At 35.7% G+C, this 23,012-nt stretch overlaps 1 protein-coding gene across 1 annotated transcript in view; it reads right to left on the bottom strand.

Moving 5' to 3' along the window:
• CMSS1 (cms1 ribosomal small subunit homolog) overlaps positions 1 to 23,012 on the bottom strand; it is a 256,396-nt gene that overhangs the window by 29,475 nt on the left and 203,909 nt on the right. Inside the window, exon 2 of the mRNA XM_031959563.1 lies at positions 11,219 to 11,319. Within this exon, the coding sequence (XP_031815423.1) occupies positions 11,219 to 11,281 (63 nt within the window). The 5' untranslated portion in view covers positions 11,282 to 11,319. The remainder of the gene's footprint in view (positions 1 to 11,218; positions 11,320 to 23,012) is intronic.

Below are 23,012 nucleotides of genomic sequence, written 5' to 3'. Positions count from 1 at the left end.
AGAACTGCTAGGAAAACTGGAAGAAGAACAGCAGAAATCAGGATCAGACCCCATTCTGTGGTTGTTTAGTCATTACAGTCATGTCTGGATTTTCATAACTTCGTTTGGGGTTTTCTTGGCAAAGATAATGGAGTGGTTTGCTGTTTTCTTCTCCAGCTCATTTTACAAATGAGGAAACTGAGGCAAACAGGGTTAAGTGACTTGCCCTGATTTACTCAACTAGTAAGGTTGTGAGGTCAAATTTGAATCCAAGAAGACGAATCTTCATGACATCAGGCCCAGCACTCTATCCACTGTATCACCTACCTACCCAATATAAAAGGTCATACCATTAAAAAATAAAAGACAACAAAATCAGCCTTTAATGTCTATAGCTAAGAGAGAATTCTTCAGGAAACAAGTGGTTAGAGAAGAATATGAAAGTTGAAATAGCTTTCACTACATATAATTAAAATATTTTTCATGAATAAAATCATAAGAACTGAATTAGGAAAAAATTCAGAGAGGGAAAAGCATCTCTATTTAACCCCACTGATAAAGATTAAGATGAAAAATAAACAGAATTGACAAAAATATATAACAAAAAAGAATCATTTTGAAATAGATAAGTGATCAAAGAATATGAATCTTAGGTAAAAACTGTAATTATTAAAACTTTTATTATTTACTTATTTTATTGACTATTAAGATCATGTGTTTCAAATTACTTATAGTACAATAACAATAATAAAAATTAAAACAACCTTAGTCTCTACATCAACTGAAAAAGATGGGAAAAATCTATGTTGCCTGAGGGATTGTGGAAGGAAAGACACACTACTGTGGGGTTGGTACAGATGTGAAATGGTACAATCATTCTAGGAATTATGCGAGAAAGCTGTCTGAATTGTAAACAGATACACAATATAAGAAAGTCAAAGACAGACACAAAGTTCTGGTAAACAGCAACATTCTTTTGGGTGGCAAATAACTACTGCAGAAAGTGCACTCCAATGGACTGGCCATGTTGTTCCAAAGCCAAATGTACATTTGCCTAAAAGATGGAGAACTCACTCAAGGCAAGAGCTCAGATGTTGGTCAGAAGAAGCATTAGAGAAACATGCTCAAGGTCTCTGAAAAACTTTGTGGGAGATACTGACATAGGTTTATTCAGCTTGGCATACTGGCATCAAGGAAAGCACTGTGCTGTGTGAGCTAAGCAGAACTTCAGTAGCTCAAAGCAGAACTGCAGTAACTCAAAAGAAATGTGAGAGACCCAAATTTGGAGACTCTCCATTCAAATGTTCAATGTGCCCAACCTGTGGTAGAGGCTTGGGAGCTCGTTTTGGTGTGATCAGTCTCATTGACCCTCTGAGATAATGAAGTCATTTTGGTCCTCTTCAACTATAAAGAACAGTCAATGAACCAACAAGTAACTGAAAGCAAAGTGGATGCCAGCTGATTAATGAACAGCTGTAAAAATGATGTTATATGAATTATGCAGTAAGATATTATGGATAAGAAGAATTCAGCGAAAAAAAGAAGATGTGCATAAATTGGGAAAGAATAAAATATATAGTGATGACAACAATAAATGTAATGGAAATATCAATGAAGGTCTTGGCAAAGAGGAAATACAATATAGTAGAAAAGAGACCACTAGGAAAAAAACAGTATATCTAATGTCAGATGAAGTTTTTAAAATTAGATTAATTAATTTAATTAGATTTTTAATTAGATGCTTTTACTTGTTTTTCTTTGTAATAATAGAGGGTTCAATTTGGGAGAGAGAAATAAGAAAAATTATATACCTGCAAAAAGTATTAATTTTTTAAAAAAATCTAATGCTGAAATCTTTGGGTAAAGCTTAAATGGTTAAAAAAATATTGTAAAGACTTCATGCCCATACAAGTGGGACACAAATATGATGTGATAGCAAGATTTGCTGTCTTGTTACCACAGTTCTAAGAATGGAAATAAAATTGTCTAATTTCAAATCTCAAATAAATGTGATTGCTTAGCAGATTATTATTTTGCATTTTCTAAGCTTCTCCCTATTTAATTCAGAAAACCAGAGATGGACTGCATTTCTACTCAACTGGATCAAAATCTTCACAATTTATTAGTACAACATTGTTACAAGATAACAATATTAGTATAATGATGCTCATGCTAAAGTTTCTACGAAGGTATCATCCTTACCACTCCTACTTGCTCAAACAGACAGCCTGTTGATTTGACTCCTGAGTGACTTGCATGGTTTAGCTCTATTTTTATACTGTTTTTTTTAAATGTAGAAAAACAGGATATTTGGACTAAGACCTTGATTTATGAAATAGAATGCCTCAAATTCTTTATTTATTAATCATAAGCAGAATATAAAATGCTTCCTGTGTTGGGTTCTTTTACTCAATATTTTAAAACATCTTGCCAAGATCTAAAATATAAAATAAAAAGATTCCAAGTTTCCCCTTTCAGTTTCCATTCCAACTGGGAATACTTGCTACCAATGGGAGAATGGGTAATCAGTGTAAATCTTGCCTCACCACCTCCTTTTAAAAAGATTACAGACAAGGCTTTTCATTATGGGACTGCAGACAATCTGCAAATTCAATGAGCTATTTAAAGATGAACATGGGCCAAAGCCAGCAGCAGACATGGTTCCATATGATTCCTTCTGTGTAATTACCAAGGCCACAGTTAAACAATTTGGGGCTCGGTTTTAGCTAGAAGTGTAGATTTTAAATATTCAGGAATTGAGTAACATGAAGAAATCTTGAGATTCTGGGGCCTTCTCTGCCAATATAGAAACATGTCAATAGAAAAATACATTAGAACTGAAGAACTGGTGTTATGATCTCTCTTGCTTAAAAATAGGGACAGCTAGATGGTATAATGGGGAGAGTACCAGCCCTGAAGTTAGGAGGACCTGAGTTCAAATGTAACTCAGATATCTAAGTTAAGTGTGACCTTAAGTAAGTTGCTTAACTTCAAATGCCTTGCAAATTAAAAAAAAAAAAAAAAAACCCTCCCCTCATATAAGGATAGTTTCAGTTTTTAATCTAAGGTTGGTTTAGTCATTTCAGTCATGTCCACCTTGGGAAAGAAATTGGAATGGTTTGCCATTTCCTTTTCTGGCTCATTTTACAGCCGAGGGAGGGAACTGATACAAACAAGGTTATAGAACTTGCTCAGGGTCAGAGAGCTAGTAAGTCTCTAAAGATGGATTTGAACTCAGGAAGACGAATCTTCCTGACTCTAGGTCCATACTCAATCCATTGTGTCACCTAGCTACCCCACTTATCCAAGATTGAATAGTTTCATTTAAGAGAGCTGTTCTTGTGTTGTTGATATTCATGAATTAGGGGGCCACTAATATATCTCAGAAACTATCAGATAATGCCATAAGATATCAAAGCTTTTGATAATTATGCCAACAGGTTAAGCTATGATGCAAAAAGATAAGAAAATTGGATGCAATGAACACATTATCTCAAAGTCACTAATATTTAAGGCTGTGAAAGCAGGCACTAGAAACATTTTCCATTTTTTCACAAAGGACGTGGGGGAAAGGAGTTTTATGATCTGAACTTTTAAGTTCAGAAGGCAGATAAGTCAGAACACCATTATGTTGGCCAAATATCTGGGAATGATTTTAGTTACAGGGTCCCATTCCATCCAATCCATGAGATAAAAGGTAAGGCTGGGCCAATCATTTGGATAAAAATGCTTTATTATACTTAGCAACTATATGCAATTAGATTTATGAAAAGATTCAAACAATCACATGGTTCTCCTATCAGCTACTCAAAAGAATAGAGAACTTATTTACTGAGCTCATTAAAGCATGGTACCATTAATACATCCAACTTTGTGGAGCTAGTGCCGTGAGCCAGTAGCTCCTTGCAGAGTTAAGACTCTTGCATGAATACTGAATGGATATGGATGCTCTTCATTAAGGGAACTGGGTGAGACTGAGGGATTTCAATATGGTCTCCTGTGGAAAACAACACAAGGACAAGAACAGACCATATCTTTAAATAGAAACAGAGCGTTTTGAAGATTAACAAAAACAAAACAAAAAATACCTTCAATAGAATATAAAAAGAATTCAAAAGGAGAATATGTAGGTTTTTTTTTAATGATGTCAAAAATCTGAATTTACTAGAATCCTCTTTTTAGCATACTTTTGAATCTGATCATAAACTACTCAATAAATCAACAAATAATTCTATCCTTGGAAAACTGGGATTTGCCAGTTTGTGATGAATAGCAGGTAAAGCTTTAAATGACTATAAATCTTTTTTGAAAATAAAATGTTATAAATATAATATCTGCTTCCACTGATCTCATGGGAGGTAAAGTTTCTCACAGACTTATGGGAAGAGGTCAAAATGTCACTATCTGTGAAGAAGAGGAGGGGGTACATTCTGTTTTTATAGCAATTGGAGATATGTAGGAAGGAGGAAAAAGAAGAAAAAGAAGAGGAGGAGAAAGGGGGAGACTTGGAGAATAGCAATGATTAGAGCAAAGTGAAGAAAGGTGAAATGTAGAGTTTTAACTAAAGAGTATAAATTAAAGAGTTAGATAAAGAACAAGTATTTTAGAATTGAAATTTATTATGTGTAAAAATAAAGGCAGGAAACAAATATTTATTAGGTGCTTACTATGTTCCAGGCAAGGACAGCTAGGTAGTGCAAGGGATAGAGCAGCAGGCTTAGACTGAGGAAGACTCCTCTCTTCCTGGACAGATTTGAATCCATCCTCACTCACTCAGTAGCTTGTGTGACCTTGGGCACTTAACCCTATTTGTCTCAGTTCCTTCATCTGTAAAATGAACTGGAGAAGGAAATGGCAAATCACTCTAATATCTTTGCCAAGAACTCCAAAAGGAGTTAAGAAGAGTTGAACATGATGTAAAATGATTGAACAACAACAGAATGTGCTATTCACTGTGTTAAATGCTTTATAAAAATAATTTCATTTGATCCTTATTTAACAACCCTGGGAAGTGGTAGATATAGGTTAATCCATACAGATAGGGCATAGTTCATGCTTAAGTAAGAAGAAGGAAGCTACAATTTCAAAGAGAGAGCTAAGAAAGAAAAAGGTATCATTGTTCCCATTTTGCCGTTTTAAGGTACAACATACACACACACACACACACACACACACACACACACACATACAGAGGCTGAGGGAAAAGAAGTCCTACTCAATCTGAGGGGAAAGTAACAGTTCACCATTCAAGATCTATGAACATCACAGATAAGGGTCCAAGAGGAATTTATTAAGATCCCACAGAAGAGATTATATTCTGGGAACTTTCACTGCAAACTCACAAGGGATGAATCTGATAGACATTCCTGAAGTGACTGATGCCAAGGATGAAAGAATATGATGTCATCTCTAGGAGCGGGACAGCGTATAATTTATTTTGGAAGAAACATATGGAGAAAAAAATGAGAAGTGTTGGCAAGCCTCTGGAATAAAGCAGGCCAAGAAGAAGGACCGTTTACATATAATTTTAGGCACGAAATGGTTGCTAGAGATGATGTAGTTGTATAGTTAAAGAGAGCTTGTAATATTCCAAGTCAGCTGGTGGGGTAATGGGCAGACCTGGACAGTGGGCTAGAGTGAGGTAAAAGTGAGGTATGCTTGTGGCAGGGAGCGGTTAGAATAGACCTTCTGTCTAGAATGCTGCTCTGGGAGTATCAGGAAGTAAAAACTTAGCATATAATAATTATAGATCTATTAATGCCCCGTAAGAGTTTTACATTTACAAATGGGGCAGTTTATCTGAGAAAACCCAACCTAAAACTCATTCAAAGATTTTAAAAAGCATATGTAAAACAATTAAGCTATTTTGTAGTTTTAATTATTTTTTGATTCAGTATTGTTTCAGTTTGTTCTTATAAGCTATTTCTTGTCTTATTCTTATAAGCTGTCTTATTGAGCAGTGTGTCAATAAAACTGAATCAACACATTTATTAAACACCCCTTCTGTGTAGAAAACTAAGCTAAGCACTGAGGGAATCATAGGAGATTTCCTGCAGGATGTGCCATTTGAGTGGGACTGTAAGAACAAGACCAACAGCTAGGTGGCTCAATTAGATAAGAGTGCGGGATCTGAAGTCAGAAGGACTTGAATTCAAATTTGACCTCAGTCACTTCCTTGCAGTGTGAATCAGGGCAAGTTACTCAACCTTGTTAGTCTCAGTTTCCTCATTTGTAAAAAAATGATGTGGAGAAGGAAATGGCAAACTACTCTAGTACTTTGCCAAGAAAACTCCAAATGAGGTCATGAAGAATAAGACATGACTGAATAATAAAAAAATAATAAGAAGTTGGGAATAGAAAAATAAAAAAGGAGGCAGGGTAGACAACCAAGCAATAGGAAATAACCCAAGTAAAGGAAAAAGGGAGAAGAATATGGTATGTTTGTATTCAGAGAGTGAAAAGAAGTCCAGTTAACCTGAAGCTTGGAACGATGCAAAGAGGAATTACACATAGTTAATCTATAGTACTTACCTTGTGCCAGGCACTGTGCTAATCACTTTATAATTGTTATTTCATTTCATCCTCACCACAGCCCTGGGAAGTAGGTGATATTTTATACGTGTGTGTGTGTATGTGTGTGTGTGTGTGTGTGTGTGTGTGTGAGTGTGTTGTGTGTATTTCATTTTACAGATGAGGAAATTGAAGCAAACAGAGGTGAAGAAATTTAGGCAATACCTAAGGCTGGATTTGAATTCAGGTCTGCCTGACTTTAGGCCCTCTGCTTTATTCACTATCTTAGCTGCTTATAACATGAAAAAAAAGCCTCCTCCTTTTTCCTCTGCTTACCCTATTTCTTAATCTTGGATTGTTGATCCTTTCCCCCCCTCTATTCCCCTAATGAATTTTTACCCTGATATAAATTGAACCACCTAAGATCCTGATACTACAAATCGCACATTCTCTAGGTTTTAAGACTTCAGTTTCTCCCCCCCACCAAGTCTTCTTTTTAATTTGTCATTTTAATGGGTTGCAGTTTGTTCACCCTCAAACATGTGCCTCTCCATTGCCATTAAGAGATTTCACAACTTTAGTTCTTTGGAAACAGTAGTAATTTCTACAACTTGTAGTCAAATGATATCACCAGAAGAATAATGGTTTTAAGAACAAAAATCACTTTTTTTCCCCAGAGAAAAGGCTGAAGTAATTAAAAGACATTTAAATTTTCTATAGTTTTGCTGAATATTGTCTACTCTAGTTCTGAGCCCACCACCTTGCTGTCCATCTGCACTGTCTGTCTTGGATTATATGTATTAATGGATAGGCACTACATTCAGTCTGGACTGTAACTCATTCTACAATGACAAGAAGTTTACAGCACATGATCATTTTAGACCTGAACAGACTGGCAATGTGGGGAATTTTTCAAAAATTACATGTTACCACCCAAGTTTGAGATAAAGGAAAATCATAAACAGATGTGACTAGCATTCAAAATGGATTAGAAGGATTATAAAGGTGACAAAGGTTATAAGAAGAGTAAAACAAGGTTGTCTGAGCAGTTCTACTTTATTGTTGCCAGCACATCACTGATGAAAAACAGTAAGGGAGAGAAAATATGAACTTGGAATCCAGTAGTAATAATAATGGGGAAAGAGAATGTTGAGTTGTTCTTCTGGCAAGTTGTACTGGTGTGGTCTTAAAAAAAGATGAAATGTAAAGGAGCTGGAGTTTAGAAAGAAAAGGGTAAAAAGGATATAGAAAATGCAAGTAGAATGTATGTAGAGATTTTAATGGGGAGGAGGAAGAAGCAGGAACAAGGAAGGTGATTAAAAAATACTGGGAAGCAGAAGAAAATGAGACTATAAGAGAGGTGGACTGTGAATCTTTGAAAGAGTCTATGATATCAAGATATTAAAAAGAGGGAAAATATCAGTTCAATGGCCAGGGGTGAAGTAGAACCCCCAAAAGTAGAGAGAAAGAAAGAACTATATGAAGACATCTTAAAAATGGGAGTGAGACAATGAAATAGTCTGTTAGCTATTCAATAAGCATTTTTAACAAACCCTTATTATGTACCAGGCACTGTGGGGGGCTAAGGAGAAAAAGACAAAAAAACAGTCCCTGCTCTCAAAAAGCTCATATTTTAATGGGGGAGGCAACAGGTAAATAATTATGAAGTCCATTGTGGTGGCTCATGCCCATAGTCTGCTAATGGGAAGGTTAAGGCTGAATATGGGAGTTCTGAGTTATGGAAGGAGTAAAAGCAATTGGGAGTCTGTACTATGTCTGGTACCAATATTATGAGTTTTCAGATTTGATGAGTGGAGGGCAAGTTAGATAGGCCCTCAAAGGAGGGGCAAATTGTCTTGTGTCTGAAACAGAGCAGATCAAAGCTTCTGTGATGATCAGCCCTGGACTTACAGGTCCAGGTCTGTAAGTGCTGCAGCACTTCTAGCCTGTGGGAAACCTCATCTCCTTCAGCAATGGAACACAAAGATATGGGAAGCATAAACAGAAGGTTATCTCAGAGGGATGGGACTAGTGGTGGAGACAATGATGGCGGCGGTGGTGGTGGTGAGATCCTATGGAAAATGGGATATAAGTTCAGTCTTGAAGGGAGTCAGAAAAGCTAAGATGTGGAGATAAAAAGAGACAACATTCCAGGCCTAAGGAACAGCTTGTGTAAGTGCACAAAGTCAGAGAAGGCATATTACGTTTGAGCAACAGCAAGGCCACTATGGTTAAAGTACAGGTAGGATATAAGGTAAGAAAACCAAAATCAGGAGGAGCCATGTTGTAAAGGACTTGAAAATACAAACAAGAGAAAAACATTTAAAAGAATGGCATTTCTCATAAGGAAATTAACCAAATGTGACAGTCTAACAAACTAAAGGGAATCTGTAGTTAGAAAGGACCAAGTAGAGAACCAAGAGTTGTGAACACCAAGAAATGTAGCACAACTTACAAGTCCTAGGACTGCAAAAATTGAAGAATTAAGTAAAACCACTTTTCTACTATTTATGACACTGTAGGACTGGCCTAATACAGGAAAAGCCAGTTTCTTTAATGATGAAATGTGAAAAATATCTAAAGGATATTGGAAAATTAATTGGAATTCAAAATGTTATCATTTGGTAGAGTATTGGAGGAAGGAAATGTAGGTTTTACACCACAGTATAAGTAGGTCACTTCTAGTGGAACCAATTACAGTGGGTCCCTGTTGCTCTGCCTGGTCTCAATGCCAAGGAACAAGATGATCCTCACAGTAAAGCTCATTGCTTCTCATCTCCTCACTATGATGAGCATCATTATGATGACTGACTACTTCCCTAGGCTATGTCTCCTCCTTGACTAGAAGGCTGGAAGATGGAGTACCAAACTCTCCCCATGACTTTCTTCAGAGAGGACAGAAACCAGACTTTGGCTTACTCCACTTGGCCTTGTTTCAACTCCAAGAAATAAGATAACCTTGTGCTGGGCACCCCCTGGCTTCAGGAGCGCCTCAATTTCAGCTCTTTGGAAATAATAGTATATAATCCACAAATCTGTAGTCAAATGATATCTCCTGAAGAATAATGCTGTTAAGAATACAAATCACTTTTTTTTTTTCTCCAGGAAAAAGTAATTAAAAGACATTGTAATTTTCCATTGTTGAGCTGAATTCCATCTACTCAGTTCTGGGCCCACCTCACTGTCCATCTGTCGATCCATACCTCTTACAGTTTCATTTTCTTCCAGCTGCTTCACAGTTTACTTCACACCATTGAATGCTTCACACCATTCCTGCTTCTTTCTCTTCCCCACTAAAATCTTCACATATATTCTATTGTCATCTTCTATATTCTTTTTCTCCTCCTTTACTTTCTAAACTCCAGCTACTTTATATTTTGTTATTTTTTTCTTTTAGACACATCCAATGCTATTTGCTAAATTAAAGAACAACTCAGTATCTTCTGCCTCCATTACTATTACTATTGGGTTCCTCCTTGCTTTCCTGCCTCCATCCGCTGTATTGTAACCTCCTTGAGAATAGGGACTGTCTTAATTTTTATTGATTGTATCTCTAGTACTTAGCACAGTGCCTGGCACATAGTAGGTGCTTAGAAAATGTTATTTATAATGATTGGACTAAAGTTGAAAGGAGATAAAGAGGCACCTAGTCCAACTCATACTTAGACAGAAATCCCCTCTCGACTGTCTTAGATAAATATTTGTCACTCCTGGTGCTTGTCTTCTCCCTTCATTTTGTCTGTAATCTTCTCCCCTGAATAAATCTACCTTTTGCTAAAGAGAATGGCCATTGTGAATTTGTCACATGTCAATTTTTAAAATTGTAATCAAATTTTATTCCATTTTAGAATCTATTTCAGTTTTTTAATTAAAGCTTTTTATTTACAAAATATATGCATGGGTAATTTTTCAACATTGACCATTGCAATTTTGTTCCAAATTATCCCCTCCTTCACCCCAATCCCCTCCCCCATATAGTAGGTAGTTTAATACATGTTAAATATGTTAAAATAGATATTAAAGCCAATATATGTGTATATATATATATATATATATATTTATATTTTGAACTAGATATTGCTTGGATTCTCAACCACATGAAAAATATTTGGATAAAATCAAAAGTTAAGAAAATTGCTAAAAGAATGAGATCTCTGACTACATATATTTTAGTATTTCTCTTAAGATATTTTTTAATACTTAGGTTTAATCAGAAGCCATAGCAATAGTTCAATAACACTGCTTTCTAAGTTTAAGGTTACAGATAAATACAGTAGTTCCATATATACAAAAAAGAGCAAGAACATCCCAACAATCATTCTTTTATTATTCATTGAACCTCTAAAACAGTGTTCTCAAAGTCTGGTCCAGAGCATCCTGAGGAATCTCTGAAATCCTTTCAGAGAGTCTACAAATTCATAATTGGTTTTTATTTTTAATGTGATCAATATCTATAACTATAACCCACATAAACAAAAACTCTTTGGACAGACCCTCAATCATTTTTAATAGGATAAAGATATTGAGAACAAAAGTTTGAGGACCACTGCTCTAAAACTTCGAGGTCAAATAAGGTAATCCCCTTTTTACCCGTCTCCTTCCCCTTTCCCCCCTCCCCCTAATAATTTTATTTTATTTTGGAACATTGGAAGCTTCCAATTTGACTAGGAAAGGGAGAAAAATTGGTTTTGGCAACTACAAACTTATACAGCTCAATAATGTACGTTACCTGATTATCTTTCTTGGGTGAAACAGGCATAGGGGTAGATTCCTCTTGCATCATTTCTGCCATATTTAAGTCTTTTTCCTTTTCTTCATTATCTGATGTATCTAAGAAAGGAAGAACAAAACAAGGCACATTAAAAATCATGAAGAAGATAAAATGATTTCCCTTTTCTTTAAACAGAATGGATGAACAAAAGGAAGAGCATTCATTAAACACTTATGAACCAAGAGTGCTAGGAATACAAATACAAATCCCCTAAAACTCCTGCTCTAAAGAAGTTTATGTTCTAATGGTGAGAGTTCAGTATCTACAGGAGAATATTGACTATGGAGGAATTTGGGAACTTACATAATTAAGGGAATCATAGGAGGGTAGACTGGCAAATTTAGACCTTTAAAGAATATATTGTTTAATTTCAAATCAATTTCTTGAAAACCAATGATGTATTTCAGATGTCAGTTTCTAATGGCTAAATTAGTCACCAGGACTTTTCCAGTCATTTGAAATTGACATTAACATATATTATCAGTATATAAGCCTGTAAGACCTAAAGAATGAAGACATTAGGTTAAAAAAATTTTTTTTTTCTTATATTCCATCTTCTACAGGAAGCCTTCTCCAACTCAATGCCTTCTCTTTTAATTATTTCATATTTATCCTGTATATAGCTTGTTTTGTCTCAATTTGTTTGCAAGTAATCTTTCCTCATTAGATTGTAAACTCCTGGAGGGCAAGGATTGTCTTAATTTTACCTCTTTTTGTAACCCCAGTGATTATAAAAATACTGTGGAAAATGTGTCAAATTCTTGTTCCAAAATTTATGTAGGAAACCTGATAACATATAAAACAGGAAAATTTCATTTTATTGAAACCTGTATGAAGTAGTTTGTTTCTTTAGTAGTTATCTCTGCCATTATATAGACTGACAAGAAAACAGACTCTTTTGAAAAGGGATTTTTATCTCTGTGATTTCCATTAAGACAGTAGCCAAAAAGAGGGGGGAGGGGCTCTAAAACTATCAGGCTGCAGGACTTTTCCCATCCCCCTCTCCAATGCTCCAGGTTTAATTGCTTAAATGTCAGGAAGCTCATTAAACAGATGCTTCTTCTTTCAATCCCAGAAGTCAATCAATCCTGAGCAATGAATTCAACAGAGAATAGCCAGGTCTTTTCTTCACTCCTCCAAAAACCAAAATGCCTCTCTAAAAGATTTCACTAAAAGAAAATACACGACTTCCATGGCTGGAGACAGCTAGACTAAAACAAGAAGTAAAATACTATCCTGTTTCTAACTCAGGCCAGAAAGGGCAGAGATGAATTAGAAGGATGAGCAAATACCCATCAACTCAGACCTTTGCAGAGAATCTGGGGCTAGCTTCCTAGTGGGAATCGCATTTCTTTCCTCTGTGGTATGAAAAAAAAAATGATTAGAGCTTTTTGTTTTCCAAAGCTTTGTCAAGAAGTGTAGGAGCCAAAGATTCTGTTTTCCAAACTGGGAAAAATACAATTTTACACTTATAAGTAGGATATATAATTTTCTCTATAGAATACAGACAATAACATCACTGAACAGCTAAAAGTGAGTATTGCAATAAATGAATTGGGGCATCTAGGTGGTCACTGGACAGAGTGCCAGAACTGGGAGTTCATATCTTGTCAAGACGCTAACAACATGATCCTAGTAAATCATTAAAACCGCTTTCAGACTCAGTATGCTCATCCATAAAATATGGATAATAAAAGTATCTCACAAGGTTGCTGTGAAGATCAAATAAGATATGCTGAAATGCTTTGCAAACCTTAAGGCACTTTCTAAATGTTAGCTATTATTGCATACATACATCATTTTTGCTCTTTTTCTATAGTACATATAGAGAAGGCTAATGATACCTTCAGGTCCCTTCCAACATCTCATGACTTTCTGAATCCATTCTGTCAGATTTGATCACATTTTACCTTTCTGGTGTTGTAGCATACTTCTGGAAGTGAGTTGTCTATTGTTTGGGTAATTGATACTGCATGATGCTGACACAATTGTCCTTTAAAAAGCCCAAAGTTTTGATGATATATATCATCCCCAAAGGAGCAAGCATGTTTAACTTAGCCAAGATATCCTGTTCTGGGAACAACTCCTCCAAGATTATGCTCCTAATTCCATGTGTGACTCCCACAAGTATTAATTAGGGAAAAGCATAGTTCCCACATTCAAACAGCATGACCACAAGGCTAAACAATCCAAAAGCTTTAGAGCCAAAAGACCAATACAGATCACACTGCAGTTCATGAATTATTTTCAGAGGAAAAAAAAGCAGGACTAGATAGGCTCTGCCAATGGATAAATATCCCCCAAGTCTGGATTCATCCCAGTGATCTTTTATCTCTTTCCATATTCTCTGTCTCTGTTTCTATCTCTTCCTCTCTCAGTCTCTCTCCTGACCCAAACCATAAGTGGTATCTTGATCCTTTTTTTGCTTGGCCTTAAATCCTGGCTTTGTCAGTCATTACTTGAGTAATCTAAGAAGTCTTAAGCTTTCTGAGACTTAACTAACTCAGGTAAAGTGAAGGGATTGTATTAAATTATTCTGAATGTTCCTTCCAGCTCTAATTGGAATGAATATCGGGTTCTGGAACAGCCCCCTAAAATGATGCATAACATATATATAAGTAATTTCAACTGAACCTTTATGAGTGAATTTACTCATGAAAAGTATTGGTTTAAAAATATTTTATTATTTATTTATTGTCAATTTTAAAAATTCTGACTTCCAAATTCTATCCCTCCCTTTAAGCCCCTCCTTCATTCATTGAGAAGGTAAGCAATGAGATATCAATTATACAAGTGAAGTCATACAAAACATATTTCCTTATTAGCCATGTTGCCAAAAGAAAGGCAAGAAAAATAAGTGAAGAAATTATATTTCAATATGCATTCAGAATTCATCAACTCTCTCTCTAGAAGTGCATAGACTTTTGTTAGAGAAGTTTGCAAATGGTTATTATGATTATTATGTTTATTGAATGGGCAATGCTTTGATATCGGAAAGCAGTAAGATATACATTTTTTGATTTGGTATGGAGAAAAAATTAAGTTGATGTTCTCTAAGTAAAGAATTGAATCCACTGAGCCTTGTTAATAAAATATTGACTTTTCATCTTTGATCATAAATCATGGAAATGACTAAGTGGATCTTAAAAAAAAAAAACAATAACCCAGAAAAACATATAGCCCTAAAAGATGTTAAGACATAAACCACATCAAGTGATTGTTTCACACAAAATATTCTTAGAGAACTTTATAAATCTGGATTCTAGTATGCTGGATTTGCTTAATTACATTCCTCCTCCTTCACAGTATAATGACATAGGAAAAATGTATTAGATTTGGAGCTAGTAGAGCTATGGGTTCAAATCTAACTTATAATGCTTATTAAATCTGTCATTTAGTCCCTCAAGCCTCAGTTTCCTCATCTCTAAAATACTTATAAGATCCATTTAAAAGAACTATTGTAAAGAGCAAATGAGGTAATATAAATTAAGTGAATACATAAATGGTATGGGGGCAACTAAATGACAGTGGATAAAGCACTGGACCTGGAGTCTGAATCTGGCCTCAGACACGTCCTAGTTGTATGACACTAGGCAAGTCACTTAAGCCTCTTCACTTCGGTTTCCTCATATGCAAAATGATCTGGAGAAGGAAGTGCCTAGAAAACTCTGAATGGAGTCATGTAGAATTGGACACAACTGAAAACAGCTCATGTTAAGGACTGCTAAAGGTCTCCTAAACTTGTCTTTTTGAATTGCCATATTTTCCAAAAACTTTACTGGACCCAGAGCACTTAGAAGGCCCTGAATGTGTCAAGGATGAAATACCCCCAGCTTTCATAATGTGTTGCTTGAATCCCAAACTAGACATTCTGTGTATTCTTGGGAGTAAAGATGGGTCACAGGTAGTCTGCACCAGGCTGAGAAACAGCTTGTACACTTGGAACCCTTGTAGTTAAGCAGGCCCTCCTATATTCATAATCAAGCAGTTCCCAAAGGAAAATAATGGCACTTTTGTCATTGCCTTGCTCCTCTCTCCACCCCCCACCCCGTCTCTTTTTGTGTCTCTGTCTCTCTCTTTTTTTGGGGGGGAAATTGTTCCCATCTTTACTGAACCTTTTCCTGTCCATGCCATGCCCCTTTATGTGCAAATTTCCAAATATTTCCTCTTTCCTTTGTTCTATATTTGTCCCTAAATATGAAAAATTCTATATGGACTGTGAATTCTTAGATTTCATATGCATGTTCCTTTCTATAATAAACCTAGTTTTCACATAAGTTTTAGGAAGTTGTGATGGCCTGTTTATAATAATCATAAATACTATATAAATGTATACTATAATGAAGATGATATTGGAAGGAGGAATAAATCATGGAAAGACTAAGAACTAGAGTGTATCATGGGAACACTGCCTCTCTCCCTGCCTCTCTCTCTCTCTCCCTCCCATCATTTCCCTTCCACCCCTTCTCTAATCCACTCTCCTTATCCACTTCTAACCTGTACATTATAAACTCTACATGTCTCTGGTCTCTCTACTCTAAGATAGCCAACATTTACATACTTCATCAAGTTTACATATATAATTCAAGTAAAAAAAAGTTTTCCATGTATTACTTCATTTGAACCTTATAAAAATCTCCCCATGCTCTATCCATTGCACCATCTACCTGCCTTTACAGTAGTCTTTTGTTCTCTAGAATCAAAATATTTTAATAATCAATAAATAACATGAACAGTGGGGAAAAGAAGCTTGGCAAGTGAAGCCAGCTCATCCCCAGTTACGTTATGAAAATGGAAGGAGAATGAAGAGACCCAAAAGAGTCCTTGACAGCAGAACCAGCATATTTGGACTCCAGTACCACAAACTCTGATGAGGAAGGGACCAGAGTTATTCTCACACACCAGTTTTATAGGTAAGGAAACAGGCTTAGAGAATTTAGAGATTTGCTTTTGGTCACACACAGTATCTATGAGAGGTGGGATCTGAACTCTTGTCATCTCCTAACACCAAATCAAGCAATCTTTCCCCTACACGCTGCTGTCTCATTAAAACCACAGCTGTCAAAATAGTCTTTCTCATGCTTGGCCTGGCCATGTCACATAGTTGGTTAAAAAAAACTTCAATGATTTCCTACTGCCTATAGGATAAAATATGAGTTCTTTGGTTTGGCTTTTAAGGCCTTCTATAATCTAGCTCCAACTCAGCCTTATTTCACATTACATTCTTTGAGACTCTTTTTTTGCCAAATTAGGTTGCTATCTGTTCCTCTGTTAAATTTTATATTTGCATAGATAGGAATCCTTTTTCTGGAACACACTTTTTGTAATCTACTTTGCTTGAGTTTGAGGCTCAAATATTTCCTTTTAAATAAACCCTTCCTTCATTCATCATTCAGTTAAAAGTGACCTCTTCCTCAAATAATCTTTTTTTTTTTTTAAGTTAAACATGAGGAATTCTTCTATTCATATTTCCATATTTCTCATGCTATACAAGAAAAATCAGGTCAAAGGGAGAAAAAAAACACAAGAAAGAAAAAAAACCCCAAGCAAACAACAACATAAAAAAAGATGAAAATACTATACTCTGCTCCACATTGTCTCCATACTTCTCTCTCTAGATACAGATGGCACGTTCCATCACAAGTCTACTACTAGTATTGCCTTCCTCAAATATTCTTAATCACACTTTCTGTTGCTTCCATTATATTTTACCTTTTCTCATATTTACTTCTGCACATGACACTCTTGTACCTTTCAGAGCTCAGCAAAGATGACTGGTGTACACTGTTGTTGTTTATGACTTCATGGACCATAGCATGCCAGTACTGTACATAGAGTTTTCTTGGCAAAGATACTAGAGTGTTTTGCCATTTCCTTTCCCAGACTGGCAGATTTTAGGTGTTTTATAAAAGTCTGCTGAATGATATCTTTAAAAGGAAATGATTTTTTCTTTTTGTGGAGTTCTTTTTAAATATGACTACTACTGATGTGAGTGCCTACCATATTAATATATAGAGCTCATCATATAGTTCACAGCTCAATTAGCATATTGATATGTCTCTGTACCCTTTCTTTTCCAGATAGAGACACAGATTCAGACCTTGGGAGTTCACTGTTTCAAGAACTGAATTGTTACAGCTATCAAAATGGGGCTGTCCAGCTAGATCTATAAAACAGGATACATTTTATAAGAGCTAAGAAACAGCAATTTCCCCATTCCAGCCTTAAAAAGGGGGGACAAGCCATAAGACTCAGAATATATATTAAGACTATGCAGAAAGTTTATTTACTTAAAGAAAAGTGACATGTAGCTAGTTAAGTGTTCAGTTTATGAAAGATAATGGCTTGGTATGTGAAAATAAGAGGGTAAGAAGGATGTATACATAATCATTTCAACAAGTTTCCATTTGTGATTAATGGGGAAAAAAAAGGAAATAGCAATAAACACAGAGTGAAAAAAAATGGGTGGAGGGCATCTGAACTTTAAATTGAGGCGAAAAGAACTACATAAAAACTTTGGGGAAGAGGCTACAAAGAAATAACTTCCATTCCCTCCAGTCATTTCTTTAGTAAAACAAAGACACTATTAAATAAAGACAACACTAGTCTTCAGAGAAAGAATGAAAACATGGAAAATTCAGTTAAATATAACAATCTGTGAGGATTGAATTTCTCTAAATAGGATGGAGAAGATCCCTATAGTACCTGGTAAAGATATTACAGACCCTCTTGCTTTTAGGGAATGCTTAGAAACAGGTAATAGACAAAGACATAGATTTTACTTTCCCCCAGACTGTTCCATATTGGGATTTAACTAGATATATTATTTTTAACATAATTAAACATTTACTGAACTCCATTTATGTGGTTATTACTCATATTGCAAGATTCTATGCATTTTCCCTAGAGGCAGCTCCCATGTTCTGACTTTTAAAAATGTTTCAATGTTCATAAAAAGACTAATGTTATTATAAAAATGATTTATTCCTTGTCTCTCCTTTCATATTCTTTGTTTTTCTAAAAAGGAGAAGAAATAGTAATAAAATACCCACTCTAAAAACTTATATAAAGCACATACAAATATATATAATATTAAAACAGAAGAATTATGCAGATTTAAAGGTCTTTTTTCCTATGTGTAAAAAATAGAAAATGATCCTACAAGTGATAAACACAGGCCCACCATTCGTAAAAAGTAGTTAACATGAGATAATTTATGTTAAATACTTTTCCAAACTTAAGGTGCTATATAAATTTTACCACTTGTTCTTATTGCTCAACCAAGTGAAGAAATGGTGAAAATGAATCACTTTTGAATTGGCAGGAAACATAGGGCTGTTAACGGTAGCTACAGAATTCTGTTTGCTTGTTCTGAGCTCTCTGAGATGCAGCTTCCTTCTTGTTCAGTCTTGTCTGGCTCTATATGGCTCCATGAATATTTTTTCCATGGAGTTTTCTTGGCAAAGATACTGGGGTACCCTCCTTTCCTTCTCCAGTGTGTTCCCATTTTACAGATGATGAACTAAGACAAATAGAAGTTAAGTGACTTGTCCAGAGTCACAAAGCAAGTATGTGCCTGTGGTTGTATTTGAACATTTTTCTGCTTCCAAACCTAGTGCCTTACTTAGCTGCCCCAGTTTCTCTCTTGAGCATCTCCAAATAGGAGACTGAAAACTCTAGATTTCTAAAACTTCTTCAGTAGACCTCTACATTAGTTGTGGCTCTAATGGGGAGAGGGATAGGGGCCCAGAAAAATCTAAAATATACCACTTTTATAGCCCTTATCTTGTTTTGTCAAATATGAGAAGCATATTGCTACTCTGAATTTCTGTAGAATTTTTCATTGTAGAACACAAGTGGGTGAGATCCTGTTAACTCATCAATATTCTAAATACTTCCTGGGATTCAGAAAAATGCTACACATTACTTCTACATTTGAAAGAGTGGGAACCTTTTACAAAGAGAACACATTTCCACAGAGACAGTTCACCTGAATTTATTTTTCACTAACAAAATTTTCAATAGTAAACATTAAGACAATTTTTCTTATTTTTGCTCATTTGTGTCTAACTCTACATGATCCCACTTGGGTTTTTTTTTTTTGAACAAAGAAACTGGAATGGTTTGCCACTTCTTCTTCAGCTCATTTTACAGATGAGGAAACTGAGGCAAACAGAGTTAAGTAACTTGCCCAGGATCACATAGCTAGTAAGTGATCTGAATTAAGAAGATGAATCTTACTGACTCCAGGCTCAATGTTCTGTGCACTAGCTGCTCAACACAATTCTTTATTTTTGCCAAATAAATTTTTTTAAATCCCTGAAAAAGTGTCGCTTGCTACATATTTTGTTTCATGTAGGATCTATGTTGAAGATTTATCTTTAATGACTTCATTGATTTTTTAAAAATTTATTTTTGATACTTCCTGACACTTGTCCTCCACCCCTCAAAGATATTCTCTCATATTATAGGCCACTTTCCACTTTTCAAGTATATCAAGGGAGGATGTACAGCACCAACACTGTCCTCTCTGTAATTATTGGTCTCCTGAATCCTAACTTCAGTCTTCTCTGAAATCTCCTCTATTTTAATTTACATGCAATAAAAGAGAAGACTAAATATGCATATCCCTTACTTTATTCCTATAAATTTCATGGAAGTCAGAATAGCCCCTTCAGTCACAGTAAGAGTCTAGAAGAGTCACCTAAGTTGTCAGGGAGAAGATGCCAGCCAGTAAGGGGAAAGATAATAGTGACAGATGAACAGCCACTTGGGACTCAGCAGTATGCTCAGTTTATTCATAGTACAGTACATATCATATGAGACTGAGCTAATGAGGTGGCAGATTAGATTTAGGTGGCAGCCTAATTACAATTCAGTCTGTTAGTTACTTGACCCATTTGAACATTTACTTCATTAATAAAAAAGGATAATCAGACAATGACTTAGGATAGACACCTTGCCAATTTGCTTAAATCTTAAGCCTTCTCTTTGATATCTAGTGACAGTGGCTTCTTTGCTGTTTCTTGGACAAGATACTCCATTCCTAAATTGACATTTTCACTGGCTTATCCTTGATCCCCAGTCCCTGGGACACTTTTTCTTTCTACTTCCTGGTTTCTTCAAGTTCCAATTAAAACCCCACCTCCTTGCTAAAACAAGTATTATTTTTTTAAATTTTTCTCTCTCAATTATATGTAGAAACAATTTTAAATATTAGTTTTTTTTTTTTTTAAAAAAGTTGGAAGTACAAATTCCTTTCTTCTCTCCTTTTTGTTCCTTCCTGAGACAATTGAAGCAATCTAACACAGATTACACATGTGCTGTCGTGCAAAGCATATTTCCATATTAATCATGAGGAACTCTTCCCCCCACCCCGAAAAGAAGTATTTCCTGATAGATACCTTAATTCAAGTGCCTTCCCTCTGTTGATTATATTCACTTTATGCTTGTAAATCACTTATTTGAACATAGTTCTTTGTATGTTGTTTTCTTCACTAGACTGGGAAGCTTTAAAAAAGTAGGGACTTGTGGCTTTTCTTTGTTATCCCTAGCACTTAGCCTAGTGACTGGCACATAGCAGGGGTTTTAATAATTGTTTACTGACTGACTGACTAAAGAATACATTTACAGATATAGTAAGCTATTCCTTTTCAGAATTGTACATTTCAGGCACCTAGCTAAAAAGACTGTTTGCTGAGTAAAGTCTAAGTCACATGGAATATTACTGTGTGATATGAGTAGTGTCCATACTGACAAAATCTTTGATGTTTTTTAAATATTCAAGTTTAACCTAAATGGATAAAAAGGGAACTCACTAAAGAATTGAGATTGGGCAATAATACCCCAATTCGTACTTGCTAGCCATCACTGATGTTTTAATATTCAGGCAACTCTTAAAACATGCCGTGCACCATTTATGTGGCAAGCTTTCTCTCCTAAATGCATTTACCTTCTAAGTAGCATTATACATATGTCATATAAGTAGAACAAAAGAAACACAAAAAGAGGCAGAGGGACTGGATCATAACTGTAGGTATTGGGAATGTTTGGGTGAAAAAACTCTTCTAATGCAGGCTGGCACCTTCTCAGAAAACTGGAGTCTTAAAGATTTGTTCTTGAGTACAGATAATTTAATTGACTCACTGCAAGTCCTAGCATGATTTTGTATGAGGCAGAATTTGAATACAATTCTTTATAGCTATGAGGCCAGCTCTCTATTCATTATGCCATGCTAATTTTCTACACACACTTCTCCTTTCTGAAGGCAAATGTTCAGGTTGTTAAAAATTTAAGTCTTATAGCAGTTGAAAGTTTGCAAAATTGCTTTATTCTAAACCAACTCTATGAGTTAAATATATATTTTTGGCACTTAAAGGCATACTCTAACCAACTTTACTCATTTCCCCCTTATAATATTCTCTTAGGGTCAGAGAATACTTAATAAAGAGAAACAACATTTTTAATATTTATATATCCAAGACAAGGCCAAGTACTAATCACTATCACCTTTTTCTTTAACCCTAGATATATGTGTAAAATAGATGGGGAGCCTCATCTTCCCGAGTTCAAATTCAGCCTCAGACACTATCTGACTTATCTTTGGCAAGTCACTAAACTGTGTTTGACTCAGTTTTCTCATCTGTAAAATGACATGATACTCCAGTATCTTTTGCCTAGGTGTAAACCTGACCATCACAAATAATAAGTTACTGAACTTCATTTTTTATACTTTTAACTTCAGGAATCTATTACAGCTAAATGGCACAGTGGATAGAATGCTGGGCTTGGAGGAATCAGGGAGACTCATCTTTCCAAGTTCAAATCTGGTTGCAGGAACTTATTATCTGTATTATCCATCCTGGCCAAGTCACTTCACCCTGTTTTTGCCTCAGTTTCCACATCTGTAAAATGAGCTGGAGAAGGAAATGCCAAACTAGTCCAGCATCTTTGCCAAGAAAACCCCAAACAGGATCATGAAGCCTGGGAATGAATGGAAGAACAACTTCTTGACTTGAGGGCTCATGCTCTATCCACTACCTGCCTTTAGAATGATTCTTTGTTCTCTAGAATCAAAAGATTTTTAGTCAATAAATAACATGAACAGTAGGGAAGAGCTTGGCAGGAGACCAGTGAAGTCAGCTCATCCAAGAACAGTCACGTTATAAAACTATGAGGAGACTAAAGAGACCAAAAAGGGAGAAGAGCTCTCTCTCAAGATTCCTGTCCTGTCTCTCTGACAACAGAAGCAACATACTTGGACTCTAGCCCTGTAGTCCCTGATGTCCTATAGAAGAAGTATAAAAATAAAGATAAGAAATGAGGTTCCCTTTAACCATAATATGATATGATTCTATGATTTTGGAGGGCCGATACAGTTAGATTCGGAGTTATCCATAAGGATCACTAAATAAAGGTGACTGGCAGAACCCACAAGCTTGGAAGACTTTAGGCTTTGGGGATTACCAAGCTAATAACTCAGGGAAGAAGTTGTTGATAGAGATGATGTTGCTGGAAAAAGAAGGCCTAAGTCTATACACATATAATATATACTACCATCTCACCTTTAAGACTTGGCATTATTAGTAAGGCAAAGTGGAGGACTACCCCAATTCTCCTCCCCTTTTCTAACATACCAATTATTGGTGTTGGTGGGAGAGGGAAGAACCATCTGTATAACTGGCTCCAGATGTACTCACTCAGTACTACGGAGAGTTCTGGTCTTCCCACATAGGGTAAAAAAGGATGTAGA

The sequence above is a fragment of the Sarcophilus harrisii genome, chromosome 3 (assembly GCF_902635505.1).
Source record: "Sarcophilus harrisii chromosome 3, mSarHar1.11, whole genome shotgun sequence".
Classification (NCBI taxonomy): Eukaryota; Metazoa; Chordata; class Mammalia; order Dasyuromorphia; family Dasyuridae; genus Sarcophilus; species Sarcophilus harrisii.
The sequence above is the reverse complement of the archived record's forward strand: the minus strand, read 5'-3'. Positions and strand labels throughout refer to the sequence as shown.